At 40.5% G+C, this 15,558-nt stretch overlaps 1 protein-coding gene across 1 annotated transcript in view; it reads right to left on the bottom strand.

The window, feature by feature from the left end:
• The window catches only part of SEC24A (SEC24 homolog A, COPII component), a 90,237-nt gene that overhangs the window by 31,154 nt on the left and 43,525 nt on the right, over nucleotides 1–15,558 (bottom strand). The window contains exons 5-12 of the mRNA XM_083181802.1: nucleotides 13,764–13,939; nucleotides 12,325–12,509; nucleotides 11,090–11,192; nucleotides 9,519–9,645; nucleotides 7,051–7,160; nucleotides 3,227–3,339; nucleotides 2,810–2,928; nucleotides 1,024–1,079 (exon numbers count right to left, since the gene is read on the bottom strand). Of these exons, the coding sequence (XP_083037928.1) occupies nucleotides 1,024–1,079; nucleotides 2,810–2,928; nucleotides 3,227–3,339; nucleotides 7,051–7,160; nucleotides 9,519–9,645; nucleotides 11,090–11,192; nucleotides 12,325–12,509; nucleotides 13,764–13,939 (989 nt within the window). The remainder of the gene's footprint in view (nucleotides 1–1,023; nucleotides 1,080–2,809; nucleotides 2,929–3,226; nucleotides 3,340–7,050; nucleotides 7,161–9,518; nucleotides 9,646–11,089; nucleotides 11,193–12,324; nucleotides 12,510–13,763; nucleotides 13,940–15,558) is intronic.

Raw genomic sequence — 15,558 nt, 5'->3', positions numbered from 1 at the left:
CCCGCGCATGGCTCGCTGCTCTCGCCATGCTTAGGGCACAATGCCTCACTACACTCTGCACACTATTTTATTCTCCCACCACACCCTAGTGCAGTGATGGCTAACCTTGACACTCCAGCTGTTGTTGAACTACACATCCCAGCATGCCCTGCTACAGTTTTACTATTTGGCCATGCTCAAACTGATATAGGGCATGCTGGAATTTGTAGTTCAACAACAGCTGGAGTGTCAAGGTTAGCCACTACTGCCCTAGTGGATGGAAGGGCAAGAAATACCGCCTGTCAGCACGTCGGCTCAAATAACTTTTGACTGTTCACCTTCCCCATGTTGACCTATTGCTCATGTCGACCTAATGACCCTGCCTACCTAACCCATGTTGACCTACAGTTATGTCGACCTACATGCATGTCAACCATCCTGCTATAGACCGTATCCTGGACTTAACTTCAACCTTACTACTTCTGCCAGAAGACCAGGGGTTTACAGGTCTTCAGTTAAATTGTATGAAAAATAGTAAAACAAAGAAAAAAAGAATTTGATTTTGTATATAAAAAGGGTTATGGATCGTTAGTGGACAGAGTCTAGGTCAACACATGGAAACGGTCATCATGAGTTTTTCATGGTTTATCGTCCTCTGACGACATGGACACCGTATAACTGTATTGCTGCGCCCCCCATGCTTTGTGTCTTTATATTCGCCCTCTATGATATGGTAAAGTTGCTGGTTAAAAAAAGGGCATAAAAGTGAATGTCAAACTTTTTTATCCAAAACTTTTGCTTAGGTCGACCTAATGCATCTCAGCGTTGTGAATGGCGACCAATAGTGGTCGATCTTTTATCTGTGGAGCTAGAAACGGTCACCCTAATGACCACAAACCTATAAAAAGAAAGCTTGACACATTTGGTAATAGGGCTACTTACCAACCACATTGCACCGAAACAATACGCTTTAATGTCTGTATATTTTTTGATACACATAATCAGAACAACTGAAGCACATAAAGTAAAGGTGTTGGAACGTACCTCTTTGCATTCATTTAAATTGACCAACAGGTTTTCAGGCATTGGGATAAAGACATCTGTAATTTGATTGAAATGAAAATAGTGAGTCAGTCAGTAATCACTATTTGACTAGCTACTGATATTCCAGAATATTTTAAAACCTTCTCATCGCCATGCATGATCATCTTTTTTTTTTTTATGTACCAATGTGAGGAAAGGGAAGTGCTTTCTTTCTCCACATTCGAAAAAAAAAATATTCTAAACTACTGTTTCTGACAGTAGCACCAATCAAGCAAGGTTCACAGCTCACTATTGATACACGACACACACTCCATGCTGCAATGCTTTGTACGATAGAACAGTGCATAGACGTAAATAAGGATGTTTGCTTATTTACTGTAGAACCCTTTTGTCTTAAGCAGTCTGACACTGGAATATGGGATTGCAGGTTAATCCGAAGCTGGGACTGTTGATTTTTTTTTTAAATGTCTTATTTAGTGCAGCATATTTAATTGAGATTTACAATTGGAGATAGCGGTACAGTATACTCAATATTTATATATATAAGAAACTGTTAATAAATAAATAATTTACAGATCGTCAAAAAGGTAGGAGGTCCCTGCTCACAAGCTTACACTCTATAGCACTAAAAACATATGCTACCTTCTGCAACCCCAGAATGCCAGTCAGGAGCATTTTAAGAGGCAGCCCGCATGCAATCGTCTGTGCCCGAAACCTCTCCTCTCTGTCAGACCTAGCACAGTGCTGTAATCTCAGCACTAGACCCTCATACCCTACTGTGCATATCTGAGAGAAAATAGTGTGGTGCTGTTTTGTTGGCAATTTCTGTATCGCTGCTGCCAGTGATGTGGAATCCGAGCACTAGAGCGCTCAGACTCTACTGCGCACGCTCAACTGTTCAGAAAATAGGCTGAGCCTAGTTTTCAGTCAATTTATATATCATTTTTCTCAAATGGACAAAACCTGCATTGCAGGTGGGGCAGATGTAACACGTGCAGTCTTGGATATGGGTAACACGTGTTCAAACTGAAACCTAAATTGCAGTGTAAAAATAAATAAGCCAGTATTTAACCTGCACAGAAACAAAAAATAACTCACCCAAATCTAACTCTCTCAGCACAGCCCCACCTGCAGTGCACATGGTTTCGTCCATTTGAGAAAAAAAGGTGCTTTGCGATCAAGTCAGAATTAGGCCATAAATCAGAGAGCACCAACCTAGAGTCTGTACTCCCACCAATTACTGCAATGGCAGATTCAGCAGTCTACACAACACTAAATTTCACCATGCACAATGCACCAGAGAGCATCTGTACACACAGTAATGTAAAACTACACTGGGCACAAGTAAAAAAAACACTTCTGTGGTGCACACTCCCTGTACAATAGATGCCCACAGTAAAAACAAATCCAGCGAGATGGCATAACTAGCCTAGACAGCACAGAGACACCTGTCTATTAATAAACAAATTCTTACAAAAATAATTAAAATAAATCTAAGCTACAACGATAACTGCATAGCAGTACCTCCAAACAAGCTACAATTTGCATTTAAATACCAACCCCAGCTTTAACCTGCAATCCCATGGTCCAGCCTTGCTGCCAGAGAAATAGTGTAGATTGCAAGTGTAGATATTTGGGACAGGACATGATCACATTTTACTAAGAATTCGGTAATCTGTCTGCGAAACCGGACACAAACACCAGAACTTGAGAGAGAAATCTACAAAGTAGAAGAATGACTGCTAAAAACAAGCAACACTGTTTCTTCAGCTCAAGCGCAACTTACCTTCAATATCTGAGACCACTAACATTTGAGGTTGTGACAGTCCTTCTTGTAAACTGTAAAAGTGTATTGTGCTGTCGAACGTGATGAAGCCTATTTTCGTTCTTGTGTTGCCAGGAAGCCTAAAAGTGGTTGTAATGTCAAGGTATAAAGAAACAATTCAAAAACAAAGTTTCCTTTCAATAAAATTTTGTAGACTGGTTTACAGTTTCTACAAAAACTAATTTTATCATCAAAAAAATAATGTAACAAAATTATAAATATATAAAAAGCCTACAGAAAAATTGGTGGTTTGACAAACTATGCAAAGTGTAATTACTAAAATATCCATAGTGCTCCCATAACTATTACCATGAACAGCACTCTGCCATACAAAACAATAATATAAACTGACCAGTTTTGCAGAATTTGTAAACATACCATTCTAGATTGTCAAGCAAGGTCTGGCATACAGTGTTCAAATAGCCAGTCTCTATTGCATTGTGGGACACATCAAACATGAAGAGATACACTGGAGGCTGAGGAGGTCGTAGCTGCAAAACAAAAAAAACATATATATACATATTAAAAACAAAATTATAATGCAAAAGCCTTAAAGATTTCGGTACTTGTGTATTTGCAGGGCACCGTAGGAAAATTGCATTGCATACAATTTTTCTGTGCAATGCGATGCAATTTTTCATTGTATAAGTACGCATACCATGAGATGTGATGGTACTTCATTTTAAAAGCACCCACGCAAGGGGACGCGGATTATTTTACATATATTACACGGGGCTCGCTGCGCTCGCCACTCTTCGGGCTCGGTGCGCTCGCCATACTTTGTAAAATTAACTCCACGCCGACGTGGATAGTGGGGGATGAAAAGGTCGGGAGGACGCGTAATCACGCCCGCTCGCCACGCTTCGGGGTAACGTGGATAGTGAGGGTGTGCATGGGTGCATTTAAAATGAAGTACCATCACATCTCATTGTATGGGTGCTTATACAATGAAAAATAGCATCGCATTGCACAGAAAAATTGTATGCGATGCGATTTCACTACACAGAATAGCCCACTAAGCAAATAGCTTAGTGGGCGCCCTGCTAATACACAAGTACCTAGATTTCATATGCTGACACCACTTACAATGGCAGTCATGCAATATTACAGGATTTCAGTTTCTGAATAGATTTCAGTGGTGAAAGGTGGCCATGGATAAACCGTAATTTTCAAGTTTTTTAATTGCAACTTTTTTATCTTCATCTGCCAGTGTGTGCACAGAAATTCAATAGCAGGTTTTATGTTCTTACCTGGTTAAATCCTTTTCTTTAAAGTCCATAGGGGGCACCGAGAAACAAAGTCATTCCTTTTGACGAAAAACGTTAAGGACTCCTGCACCCCTGCCTACCCTTAACGATTGCTGGGGACAACTTCAAATCTCTTGCTTCTTCAGTGAGCTATCGTACACTGTTTCCGATTGTGCACAGATCACACCATCAACCCAGTATTCTTCCAGCAGCAGCACACTACACCACACTGTGCATAACTGCTGAATATTCCCCCCTTAACTACACAGCCAACAAGCGCACATCAGCTGGAGATCGCTGGAAACATTGAAACAGCAATGATGATGTCCTATAGGACACATTTCACTGCCCACTCAGTTATTAAAGTAAAATTAATTGCAAAAAATAAAATAGGGGGACACTTAAAACCAGCTTGCTCAAACTGGTGCCCACTTATGCCAGTACAAAACTTCTTTTTTTTTTTTTTACTATTTCACGCCCAGACTGACACAGGGCTGGGCAATTGCGGCCCTCCAGATGTTGATGAACTACACATCCCAGGATGCTTTGCATTAGTTTTGCTATGTGGCCATGCTGAAACAGATGCAAGGCATGCTGGGATGTGTAGTTCATCAACATCTGGAGGGCCGCAGTTGCCCAGCCCTGCTCTAACACATGCATGTCCAAACTGTGGCCCTCCAGCTGTTGTGAAACTACACATCCCAGCATGCTTTGACATAGTAATAGCAGAACTGCGGCAATGCATGATGGGACTTGTAGTTTCACAACAGCTGGAGGGCCATAGTTTGGACATGCCTGCTCTTACAGGATACAGCCAGTGTCACCCCAGTGAAAGAGTAAAACCAAATTAGTATGTGATCTGTTGATGACATGTCCGCTTTTATACAAAATTATATACAATAAAAACAAATGCCTCATTTTCAGAATTCAAAAGCTTTTGACCAGAACATCTATACAGTATGGCAGGTATTCAATGTGTCCGGCGAGGGGGTTTAACAGCGAGGATTGCAGAAAAACGCTCGCTCTATTCAACGTTCTGGGGAAATCCTCGCCGTCACAGGACGGCGAGGATTCCCCCAAACAGCGAGATCCGCGGCTAATGCAGCGAGGGGGAATTGGCGTATGAGGGGGGTGTGTTGAATACGGACAGGGTGAGTGGTAACAACGAGCAGGAAGCCCAGTTCAGAATACCAGGAACACTGTTTTTTTAAAGGACATAATTAGGTCATGGGCAGTGTTCCCTCTAAGCTGTGCGCGCAACTTGACAAGTGTGCGCACAGACATTACAACAGAGCGCACAAAGCAGCAGTGGTCCCTTTTTGCAGTTGTGGACTCAATTAATGTGTGTTTCACCCATTAACTACATTGTGTGCTGTGTTTTGAATATTTAAATGTTTAATATAATTTTGAAGTAAAGTTAACACAAATGCTGAACGTCATTTTCCAGTTATATATATATATGCACAAAAAATGTAATTTCCTTCCAAAGTTGCACAGCCAAAATCTTTTGCCACACACAGCCTTGTAAAATTAGTGGGAACATTGGTCATGGGTATTATTATCCATTTCATGTAAATACATGATGTGATAAAAAAAAAAATACAACTGAAAGAAGAAGATAAAAAGGTAAGGTGTGGTAATCCATATGGATATTTTTTATGGGTTTCCTACTGGCCAGTGGCGGAACTTGTGGGTGGTGAACCCAGGTGCAAAATATAATCCCCCCCCCCCTTCAAGCACACAAACCCAAGTTCACAATATGCAACATGACAGTGGATGACTGGGAGAGGCAGAGTGTGACCGGCAGAGGCAGAGTGTGACCAGGAAAACAGTGGGTGACAGGGGCAGCAATAGGCCTCTCAAGGAGGCCACACACGCACCGATGCGGGTGGTGCGATGCTGTACGATGGGGTGCGCGCTCCCGCGGCACCTCATCGTACAGTACAAAAAGTATGTGCTGCACATACTTTTTGTACTAGCTTTTTCTAGCACAGCATCGCATCGCATGCACATCGTATGCACAAGGCATACGATGCGATGCTATGTGTCCTAGTTAAGCCCACAACGCACGCCGGGATCGGTGCGTGTGTGGGCTGCATTAAGCTGGGTACACATATGTACAATTTCATTTTTCTTGCGACCGTTCGTTCGACCGAATACACGTTCGACCGTCCAAAACATACGACCGTTCTGCGCGTACACATATGTACAATTTTACTTGCGACGTCCGATGTACTCCCGTCCAAACAATCGCAAGAAGAAGTATATGAGAGACCCTGTAACCCTTTGCCTGCTGTTTTAACTAATGTGTGTTTAATGCCTCACTGCCCAACACTTAAGAGGCATCACTTTAAGATATTAATCAATGTTGAAGTTTTAATAGTGTGTTATGGTGCCCTGCAAAGAGCTTCCAGCACACTCTATTAAAACTTCAACATTGATTAATGTCTTAAAGTGATGCCTCTAAAGTGTTGGGCAGTGAGGCATTAAACACACATTAGTTAAAACAGCAGGCAAAGGGTTACAGGGTCTCTCATAATGCAGCATACCACCGTGCTTTGTCAAACTGTCAAGCATATCGATCGAACATGCGTACACACTTCACTTTTGTTCCGATATGGAGCCGTCCTGTCGGATGAAATATTAAGCAGCAAAGAACCTTCGACCGACCGACCGTGGACGGCCAAGAGCGTTTTTGGCCGTTTATCGATCGCACAGCAGCAATTGGGACAGCGTACACACCTATACAATCGAACGGCCGTTTGCCCCCAGATTGGAAGAACGGCCCGACGATTGTATATATGTGTACCTAGCTTTAGTCATCTGGTGCCCCTGCTGCACCAATGGTAGTTCTGCCTCTGCTACTGGCACTGCACTCTACATTGGGTAAGCTCGGCTATTTAGGGATGCTCTTATTAACAGTAATAACTGTACAGAATCCATAGCACCACTTACCATGTATTCTGATGGAGCCATAAATTCAATAGTGGCATTCTGAACCTCTGGTCTTTTGTGAGGCTCTCCATAGACTCTTGTTACAGGGTTGTACATGAATTCTTCAGGGACTATAAGTAAGGAAATGTGAAAGGAGTAATTAAATTAAGCTTAAAAAATAAACGTTCTGGCTGCAGTGCCATCAAGGTATATACAGTACACACACACACACACACACACACACACACAAATCAGTAATAAATTAAGACTGCTATTTTGGGTTGTCTGTGATTCTAGATTATAAAAGATAGACAGTAACCTCATCCTGGTCATTACACTGCAGGAAATATATAGGTTGAACTTGATAGACTAAAGTTTCTTTAACAAATTCAACTACGATGTAACTCTGTACTATGTAAAGTATGTTTAAACATACAGATGGACCCTTCCTCATTTAGCCCTATAATAGGATTGAGTAATAGGATTACTCTGCTAATCCCCTACTGTATTGTTCTATGTATTGTATTGCTGCAGAGAACAATAGGTTGGCCATGGCTAGCCATGTTGAGCCATGACCTAAGGAACAAAGTTGAGAGGGGCTCCAACTGTATGTTAATATAATACGTTATATTTCAGGGGAAGGCAACATGTGGCTTCTAAACTGTTGTGGGACTACACATCCCAGCCTGCTTGGCCACAGATTTGTTGCTTAGTTCCATAGCAGCTGGTCTGTTGTGCCATACGTTTCGCCTTCATAAATGTATTAGGATTCACTGTGGCACTAAAGGCAAGGGATTAAGTCCAACAATTATATGTCAGGTGTAGATATGCATGGGATGTCTACAGAATTGCAAATCTAATGATTGCATTACTTTGTGACACTGACATAGGAAGATAACTCAGATTTATTATGTCTTCAGCTGTGTGCATTTGGTCAAACACTTACCATTAGCTTCACTGCACACCACCTGTTTATAGAATTATTAACACCAATAGACAGGTCATTTGTGATTCTGTACAGTGACAGCTAAAGATTTTACTATTTATTTATATTACTGATTAAATCAAAGAAAGTATTTGTTTAGGGGATGTGTGCATTGCAGGAGGATAAACCTCTCCACTTAATGACTGCAATAACAGACTGGGCCTGATTCAGACCTGTTCTCAAGGCTGCGTATACTGGCAGACTAGTGAACAGGTCAGCGCCGCTCACCAAGCACATGCGGTCATCAAATGATCTTTGTCCCCTTCGGAAAGATGTCATTCTGAACTGACTTATTAACAACAGAGATGGTCCGAAAAGGGGGCGGGCTCTAAAGTCATGTGACATCAGCAGCATGCCACACCCATTACACGCTGTGTGTTTCATTGCGCCAGCCCACTGTCTGTCTCCTTTCCTCCCCTTCGAACGCCTCGGCGAGCACGATGCTCACAAAGGGGGACTGCACATGCGCAAATTCTGTAAGGCGTAGACCCAGTCAGAAATGGGGCCAAATTCGGTCCTGACGGATTGAGCTTGAATCAGGCCCACTGATTTTTAAACGGGTTGACCTCCAAACTGGGAAGGCATTGTTTCCCGATGAGGGATAAGAAATGTGAACATCTGCAATTTGTATTTATTTATTTTTTAACACTAGTATTTTAACAATGTGGATAAAATACCTTTTGAAGCATTATAGGGCTAAAAGGTGCCCATACACGTTGCAATTATTGTATACAATATCGCATCTCGGTTTTGTGATGAGATCTAGTACAAAAAGTATGTGCAGCACATACTTTTTGTACTAGATCTCATCGCAAAACCGAGATGCGATATTGTATACAATAATTGTAACGTGTTTGGGCACCTTAAGAAAAAAATGCCAATGTGTATGTGGCATTACTCAGCAACTAAACACATCAGTTTAACCATTTGAGACTAAATGTCTGTAAGAGATGCTCAAATTATCCGCTACAACCGCCAGCGCCCCTCCTATTTGTTATATAAATTCAAATAAAATATTTGTTGTATAAACAAAGATTATATTTCCTATCTGAGTTAACAACTACAGGTCATTCTGTTGAATAAAAAAATAGCTTGCCTGGAAATATTTAGACCTATTTTGACAAATTAACTTGGCACTCAACGGGTTAATACATATTTATGTTATTTATTTATCTGCATAACCATTTAATATCTTATAGTGTGTACACATGGTGAGATTCCTTTGGTATTCGACTTAAGATTTGAGTGCTATGCAATCTTCGCTATCTCTGTACTATTGCACTATATAGTCATTGCTGCCCTGTCTAATATATTTAGTACAACTATTAGTGTGTTAAAATGTTATTCACTAGAACAAAATATTTACATTTAAATGAATTGAAATAAAGTGGAAACCTTTTCCTATAAAATAAAGACCTATTAAACAAGAAGACAGGGTGCATAAAGGGGCCATTTGAACCTCTCTCATATAGAAATGTAGGAAGGTTGTTATCCACAAACTTACCATCATTTACTCTGTAGCATAAATTGCACTTCCATCGCCTCTGATCCAAGAAAGTGACAAAAGGATTGATGTATGTCCGACAAGAGCGACATCTGACTATCGTACTGGATGTTACAACAGGTAGTTGCTGGAAGGTATAGAAAAGTATTTAGAAAAGCCTGCACCAACCAGATATCAGAATAGTTGTCTACCACTGCTACTTATGTAAATATTAATCTAATCATCGCTGGAAGGAGAACAGAGGAAGCAGTAGGATTAGAAAAATAGGAAATAACTACATTCTGGCATTTGAACAATAAAAAAAGTTAAATAAAAAAAAAAATGAATATTCTAAAGTTAAACAGATAACCTCAGGAAATGGTGTGCTAATCACCCATCTGCCCCACTTGAACACATCTATAAAAATGATTATTTGTATCTAAAATATCAAAAGGTGATACATTAAAAAAAAAAAAAACATACACATAAAAATCTAAAAAAAGAATCTCAATGGACATGGACTGAATACTGAAGAGATCAAATTTTCCTCAATTTTGTACAGCACATATTCTAAAAATTATCAATACATCTTGACCCCAAACTTAGATCTAACTGGGTAGAGTTAAAAGATGTTTGTGTGTGTGCTGGGATTTCCATCCAGTTCAAAAAATAAAGTGTGTGTTTGTTGAGAACGTAAGCTCCATTTGGGCACAGACTAACATGAATGATTAATTATTCTCTGGTTCTTTATATTATAAATGGTGCAATATACCCTTAAAGTGGCTGGTACTATCACCAGCCAATCAGCTCTTGACTGTTAAGTTACAGGCTGGTTTTAAAAAAGGGAAAGTTAGGAGCTGCTTGGCTGGTGATAAAGTACCAAGCACTATCACTTCAACTGCCTTATCACTGCTTCATCATCTACCTCTAAATTCCCAACATCAATAATTTATAGCTCAATTGATATTGTTAATACCGCCATTACATCTGTATATACAAAGGTCTGTAAGGATCATTAAATATTTCAGAGAAACCAATTATCTGGATGTATACAGCAACATCAGATAATTGGTTGTTATATCTAATGGACAGTTATATTTCACATTCAGGGCCAGCGAAAACAGTATATAGTGAGTATATATAGAGGAGAACATTAACAAGTACTAACAGTAATTACATTACTTTCATACTGCAGTATATACAGTACATAAAATTTGCAGAGGAAGGCTAAACTAATGAGAAGAGAATGGTGATCAAAAAACAAAAGCACCATAGACACTAGACTATTTGCTGCACCGTCAATACCGTTAACGATGGCGGTGCCAGAGTTGGGCAATATAGTCACACTGAACGATATTAACTCAATGGGGGGGGGGGGGGGGGGGGCTGGATGTTAATGATGTGTCAGAGTGGACATTGTTGAAGATCCGGACTATACCCATTTAAAAATAGAATAACACTCAAAAGAGCCATTCTGAACAATATCATTTAAAATAAAAGCATAGGGTAGTGTATATGAACATTAGGTCACACTGTAACACATTGTGTTTACAAAAAATTAACCTGAAGTCTACTTAACAATATTCTCATACCGACAAATCTTTGAATGGATGTAGCAAGAGTCCCAGAGGAAGTTTGGCTTTATTCAACAGAGCCTGAGTCTGAGGGATGTTGGTCAAAGTACAGCGAAACAACCTGCGAGAAACAGCAACAACAAAAAAGTAAAAATCAGACAAAAAGAAAATATATAATTTAAAATAAAAAAAGAAACATAGCTTAGCTATTTTCTTTAAAATACACACATTATATATATATATATATATATATATATATATATATATATATACACACACACACACACTATGGACAGAGGGGGGCCCTAGACTGCACACCCTGTAATGACATGTGCTACCTTTGCTAAGGTTTTTAGCTATATGCAAAACAGAGGGGGGTTGCAGGTGCACTATACAATATATACATGTATACACACACACACAGATAGATAGATATTTACATTCTCCATCCAGGTACAGACCAGTATCAATGAGGTCTGAATAAAGGGCACTCTCCAAGTTTCTTGAAGATGATTTTTTAATACATCACCAAACAAAGTCCAAATCGACGTTTCGGACTATTCATATTCATTTGGTCCTCTGTGCATTCGCAGCAGTGGGACGGAGAAAGGGGGGGGGGGTTTGCCAGGCAGCCCCTTTACCATATGGGAACGCCCAGCGTTTTCATGGTAATGAGGTGGTGACGCGGGTGCAGGGGGCACACAGCTGACATAACCGTGTCAGCTGCCTGTCCATATCCGTCCCAGCATACACGCACTTGAAAGTCTCTTTTAGATGCGTGTTCCCTCCACATCTTTTGATGGTCGGCGGCCATCGAAAGATGTGAGAGGTTACCACAGCATGCGATTGGATGTTTATGGTAAACATCCATTCGCAGCCTGCGCGGGCGAGCGGACATTCACAGGGTGGGGTTTGGTGAAATCGCAAGGCTGCGAACCAGATCAACCAGAAAAACCCCCTAAATCAGTCCTTTTTGAAGACAGTACAAGAGACAGGTTGGCAGCAAAGCAGAAAGCATGCTGCTTTCTGCTTTGCTACCTCTCATGCATATAAATACATAAAAACAGCCATTGTTTGTGTATATGCTGCATCTTTTGTATTAAATGATTTATTGTCTATTTATGAGTGCGAGTTCTTCACTTTCTGCACTGCATGAGGAGTGTGACCTTTGTATAATCCTGCCGGCTCGCTACCCAGATTACAGTGGTTTATATATATTTATTAATTATATCATTTATAAAATGTATTCATACTCTGGACTGCAATTCAGTTTCTGAATATCTTCCTGCAGACAGGGAGAAGGTGCCTTCAAAGGTGCTGGTGGCAATATGTTCCTCTCTTGGAGAAGATTCACCGCTCGTAGTTCATCCAGCTGTTGTGATTGCTGGAGACTCAAACCTCCAACAGAGGATATCAGATTGTTCATTCCCATAGTGGGCTAAAAGTAAACAAAAACAAGAAGGGACAAGGTATTATTTACTAAGCCAGGGATGTTTCACTTGTAAACAGTGTTATAACCAAAGGACATGCAGAACGGGAAAAGAATTTTGGAAAACATAACCATTAGCACATATGCAGTGCAAAAAAAAGTGGCGAGCTTTGTTGCGGTTTACATGGACATTTTGTATATCTCTCTGCATAAACAACTTATGTGGAGGTGCCTCTGTAGAAGCATTAAGGCAGGGCCCCTTCCAAAATGTTGTGATGCCCAAAAACTTCTGTCCCCTTTTCTTAAAGGCCTGATTTCATCAGGTATAGAGAATTGCACATAATTTTGTATATCTCTAAGCAAAATAGCCTTAAAATACACCTGTAATAAACAGTGACAAATACGGAGTCCTTGTTGATATAACATGGAAAATGTGTTCATAGCAAATAGTCAAATTCTGTAAACACTGTACAGGAGCCGGAGCGTGTGAAATAGCCCTTAGGAGCCGATTGGCCGTTGATAAAGTGCCAGGCACTTTATCACTACTCCTCCCTTATCACTGCTTCATACATCTACCCCTGTGGAACTTGTGAAAGGAGCGCTGCCCAATGGGAAAATGGAGAGCAAGACTTTATATAGCTCTCTCCTTCGGTCTTAAACAGGACAGATATCATACAGTTCTTCTACTCTTTTACATCAAGAAATCGTTAAGGACCCCATCCACTAGTGCGATATGGACACTTTTGATGGGATTCTGACAAATTATTACCACGGATCTCATGAAAAGGGTCACATCGAATGTCCTTTACCTGCGATTGCAATGTAAGGAGCATAACCAGTGGATGTTACTCTTGTTGTTAAAACACCTTCACACAACTAAATTGGAATCTTAAATTTTCTGTTTTTATGTGTATTCCCTATATTTACTAAACTAATTTTTCCACGTTATTCAGCAAGTACTCTATCAATATTCATATTTCTTTTTTACTTTAACGATTAATGTAGTAATCCAAAGCAGCAGCTGTAACAAATGAAGATCATATTTCATTGAAATTGCATCCATTTAGCCCCAAAGGAATTTTGTACTTTGATTTTCAAAACACATACACCTTGAAATAAATGCTTTTCAAAACCATGGCATGCATCCATAATGAACAGTGCATCATTTACCCTGGCAAAAATCAATGGCTTATTTTACATGTATTACAAAAGAATAGTAACTGCAACCAGGCTGGAAAAATAACCACAGAGCAAATGTTCTACCTGGGACATGGGTTGCGGTCTGTTGGGATATGGCTGGGTTGTTGGTGTTAAACCTGGGCCACCCGCTGGAAAAACATTCTGATAACCGGGAGGTAAAGTTGGGTATGCACTTCCAACATTCCGGGGTATTTTAGGATTCTGAGGGGGTGGTGGAGGCGGAGCAGGATGGACCATCCCTATGGCAAAAATAGAATGTTATATTCAAAGGTAACACTTTAATATGTTACAATTAAGTATCAACTCACATATCAACATACAGATAAAAGCACACCTTCAACCAGTGCAGTGTCCCAATAAATGGAATTGTAGTGTAAATTTTAAAACGCTTTAAAAGAAAAAAGAGTAAAGTTTGTTGGCGCACATGCCAATTGGGTTTGTGAAAATGAATGCACAGAAGATTAAAAAAAAATTACCACATCCCTAAATCGTTAATGAATATACTCTACTTACAACACAAATGGTTTCAGTTGGCTTATGTAATTTCATCTGGCACCCTTGGTTCAAGCACTAGGCCATATTATCCAATTTGCCAGATACATACAGCATAGCATCCCAACAGCTGCCCCCACTCCCAACCTAATCTCTCACTGAAGGAATCCCTTTTAAAAGGTGCCCATACACGCACCAATCCAGGGGGTGCGATCTGTGCTTTGAGGTGCGCGCTCCCACGGCACCTCATCGGACAGTACAAAAAGTATGTGCTGCACATACTTTTTGTACTTGCTTTTCATCACATTGCATCGCATGCACAAGGCATGCAATGCTATTTTAGCCCAGAACGCACGCCGGGATCGGTGCATGTATGGGCACCTTTACAGCCTATCCAAGCTCTCCTCGCAACAGCCTGAGTGACTGGATTTGCTACCAGCATTATTAAACTGATAAACGCATTTGAATGTCACTCCATTTTTAGCACAATGTGATTAATTAAAAGGAAGTAGAACTACAAAAGCATAAGAAATTTGCCTTTAAAGAAAGTATGGAGATGGTTTAAGTAAAAGAAGGAAGTGCACATGAGGAAGGAGCGCCCTGCTCACGAATGGCAAAGGCAAACAGTTGGGATTCTGACAGTCATTTCTCAGACATCGGAATCCCGACTGTCAGGAGCCAGACAGTGGAACGAGTGCATTCATATGCCCCTTGTAGGCTTGCCAGATGATCTATTCTCCCTCTATGGGGGTCGTGGACCCCCACAAGGGCAAACTGCCCATGTAAGTCAGGATTCCGATGTCAGAGAAATGACCGTCAGAATCCCAACTGTCGGTCTATCATCCACCAGACAGACATGAGTGACACAAGTGGTGGGGTGAGCATGTAACAGTGGCTTAGGATGAGTGTTAGCTGGGTTTAGTAAATAAGTGGATCTTGAGAGCCTGTTTATAGGGAGAGGTAGAGAATTACAGAGATATAGAGCAGTATCTGAAGATCTTGGAGGCAAATGTGGAAGTAAACATTTGGGAGGGTATGTGGCGTGCATTAGCTGAGTGTAAAAGGAGATAAAGGTACGTAAGAGAGGAGTGGGGGAGGTACTTTGTAATAGACAATATCATGATGTCCTTTCTATTTTATAACATACTGTATCATTTTGGCCGGTTTCATAAACAAACCTTCTTATTTTTATAAACAATTTTTCGGTACTTGTTCCCTAGCACGGCGCCCCCGATTTTGATCGTAGTACATCTTCTACAATCACATCGAATGCCATATAGTGGCATGCGATGCGATTTTTTTTTATTGTACAAGCACCCTGATGGGTGCTTTCAATGTTAAATGCACACCCATTGGCAACGCCACT

This window comes from Crinia signifera, chromosome 4 (assembly GCF_055691185.1).
Source record: "Crinia signifera chromosome 4, ASM5569118v1, whole genome shotgun sequence".
Classification (NCBI taxonomy): Eukaryota; Metazoa; Chordata; class Amphibia; order Anura; family Myobatrachidae; genus Crinia; species Crinia signifera.
Note: the sequence above shows the minus strand (reverse complement) of the source record. Positions and strands in the feature narration are given on the sequence as shown.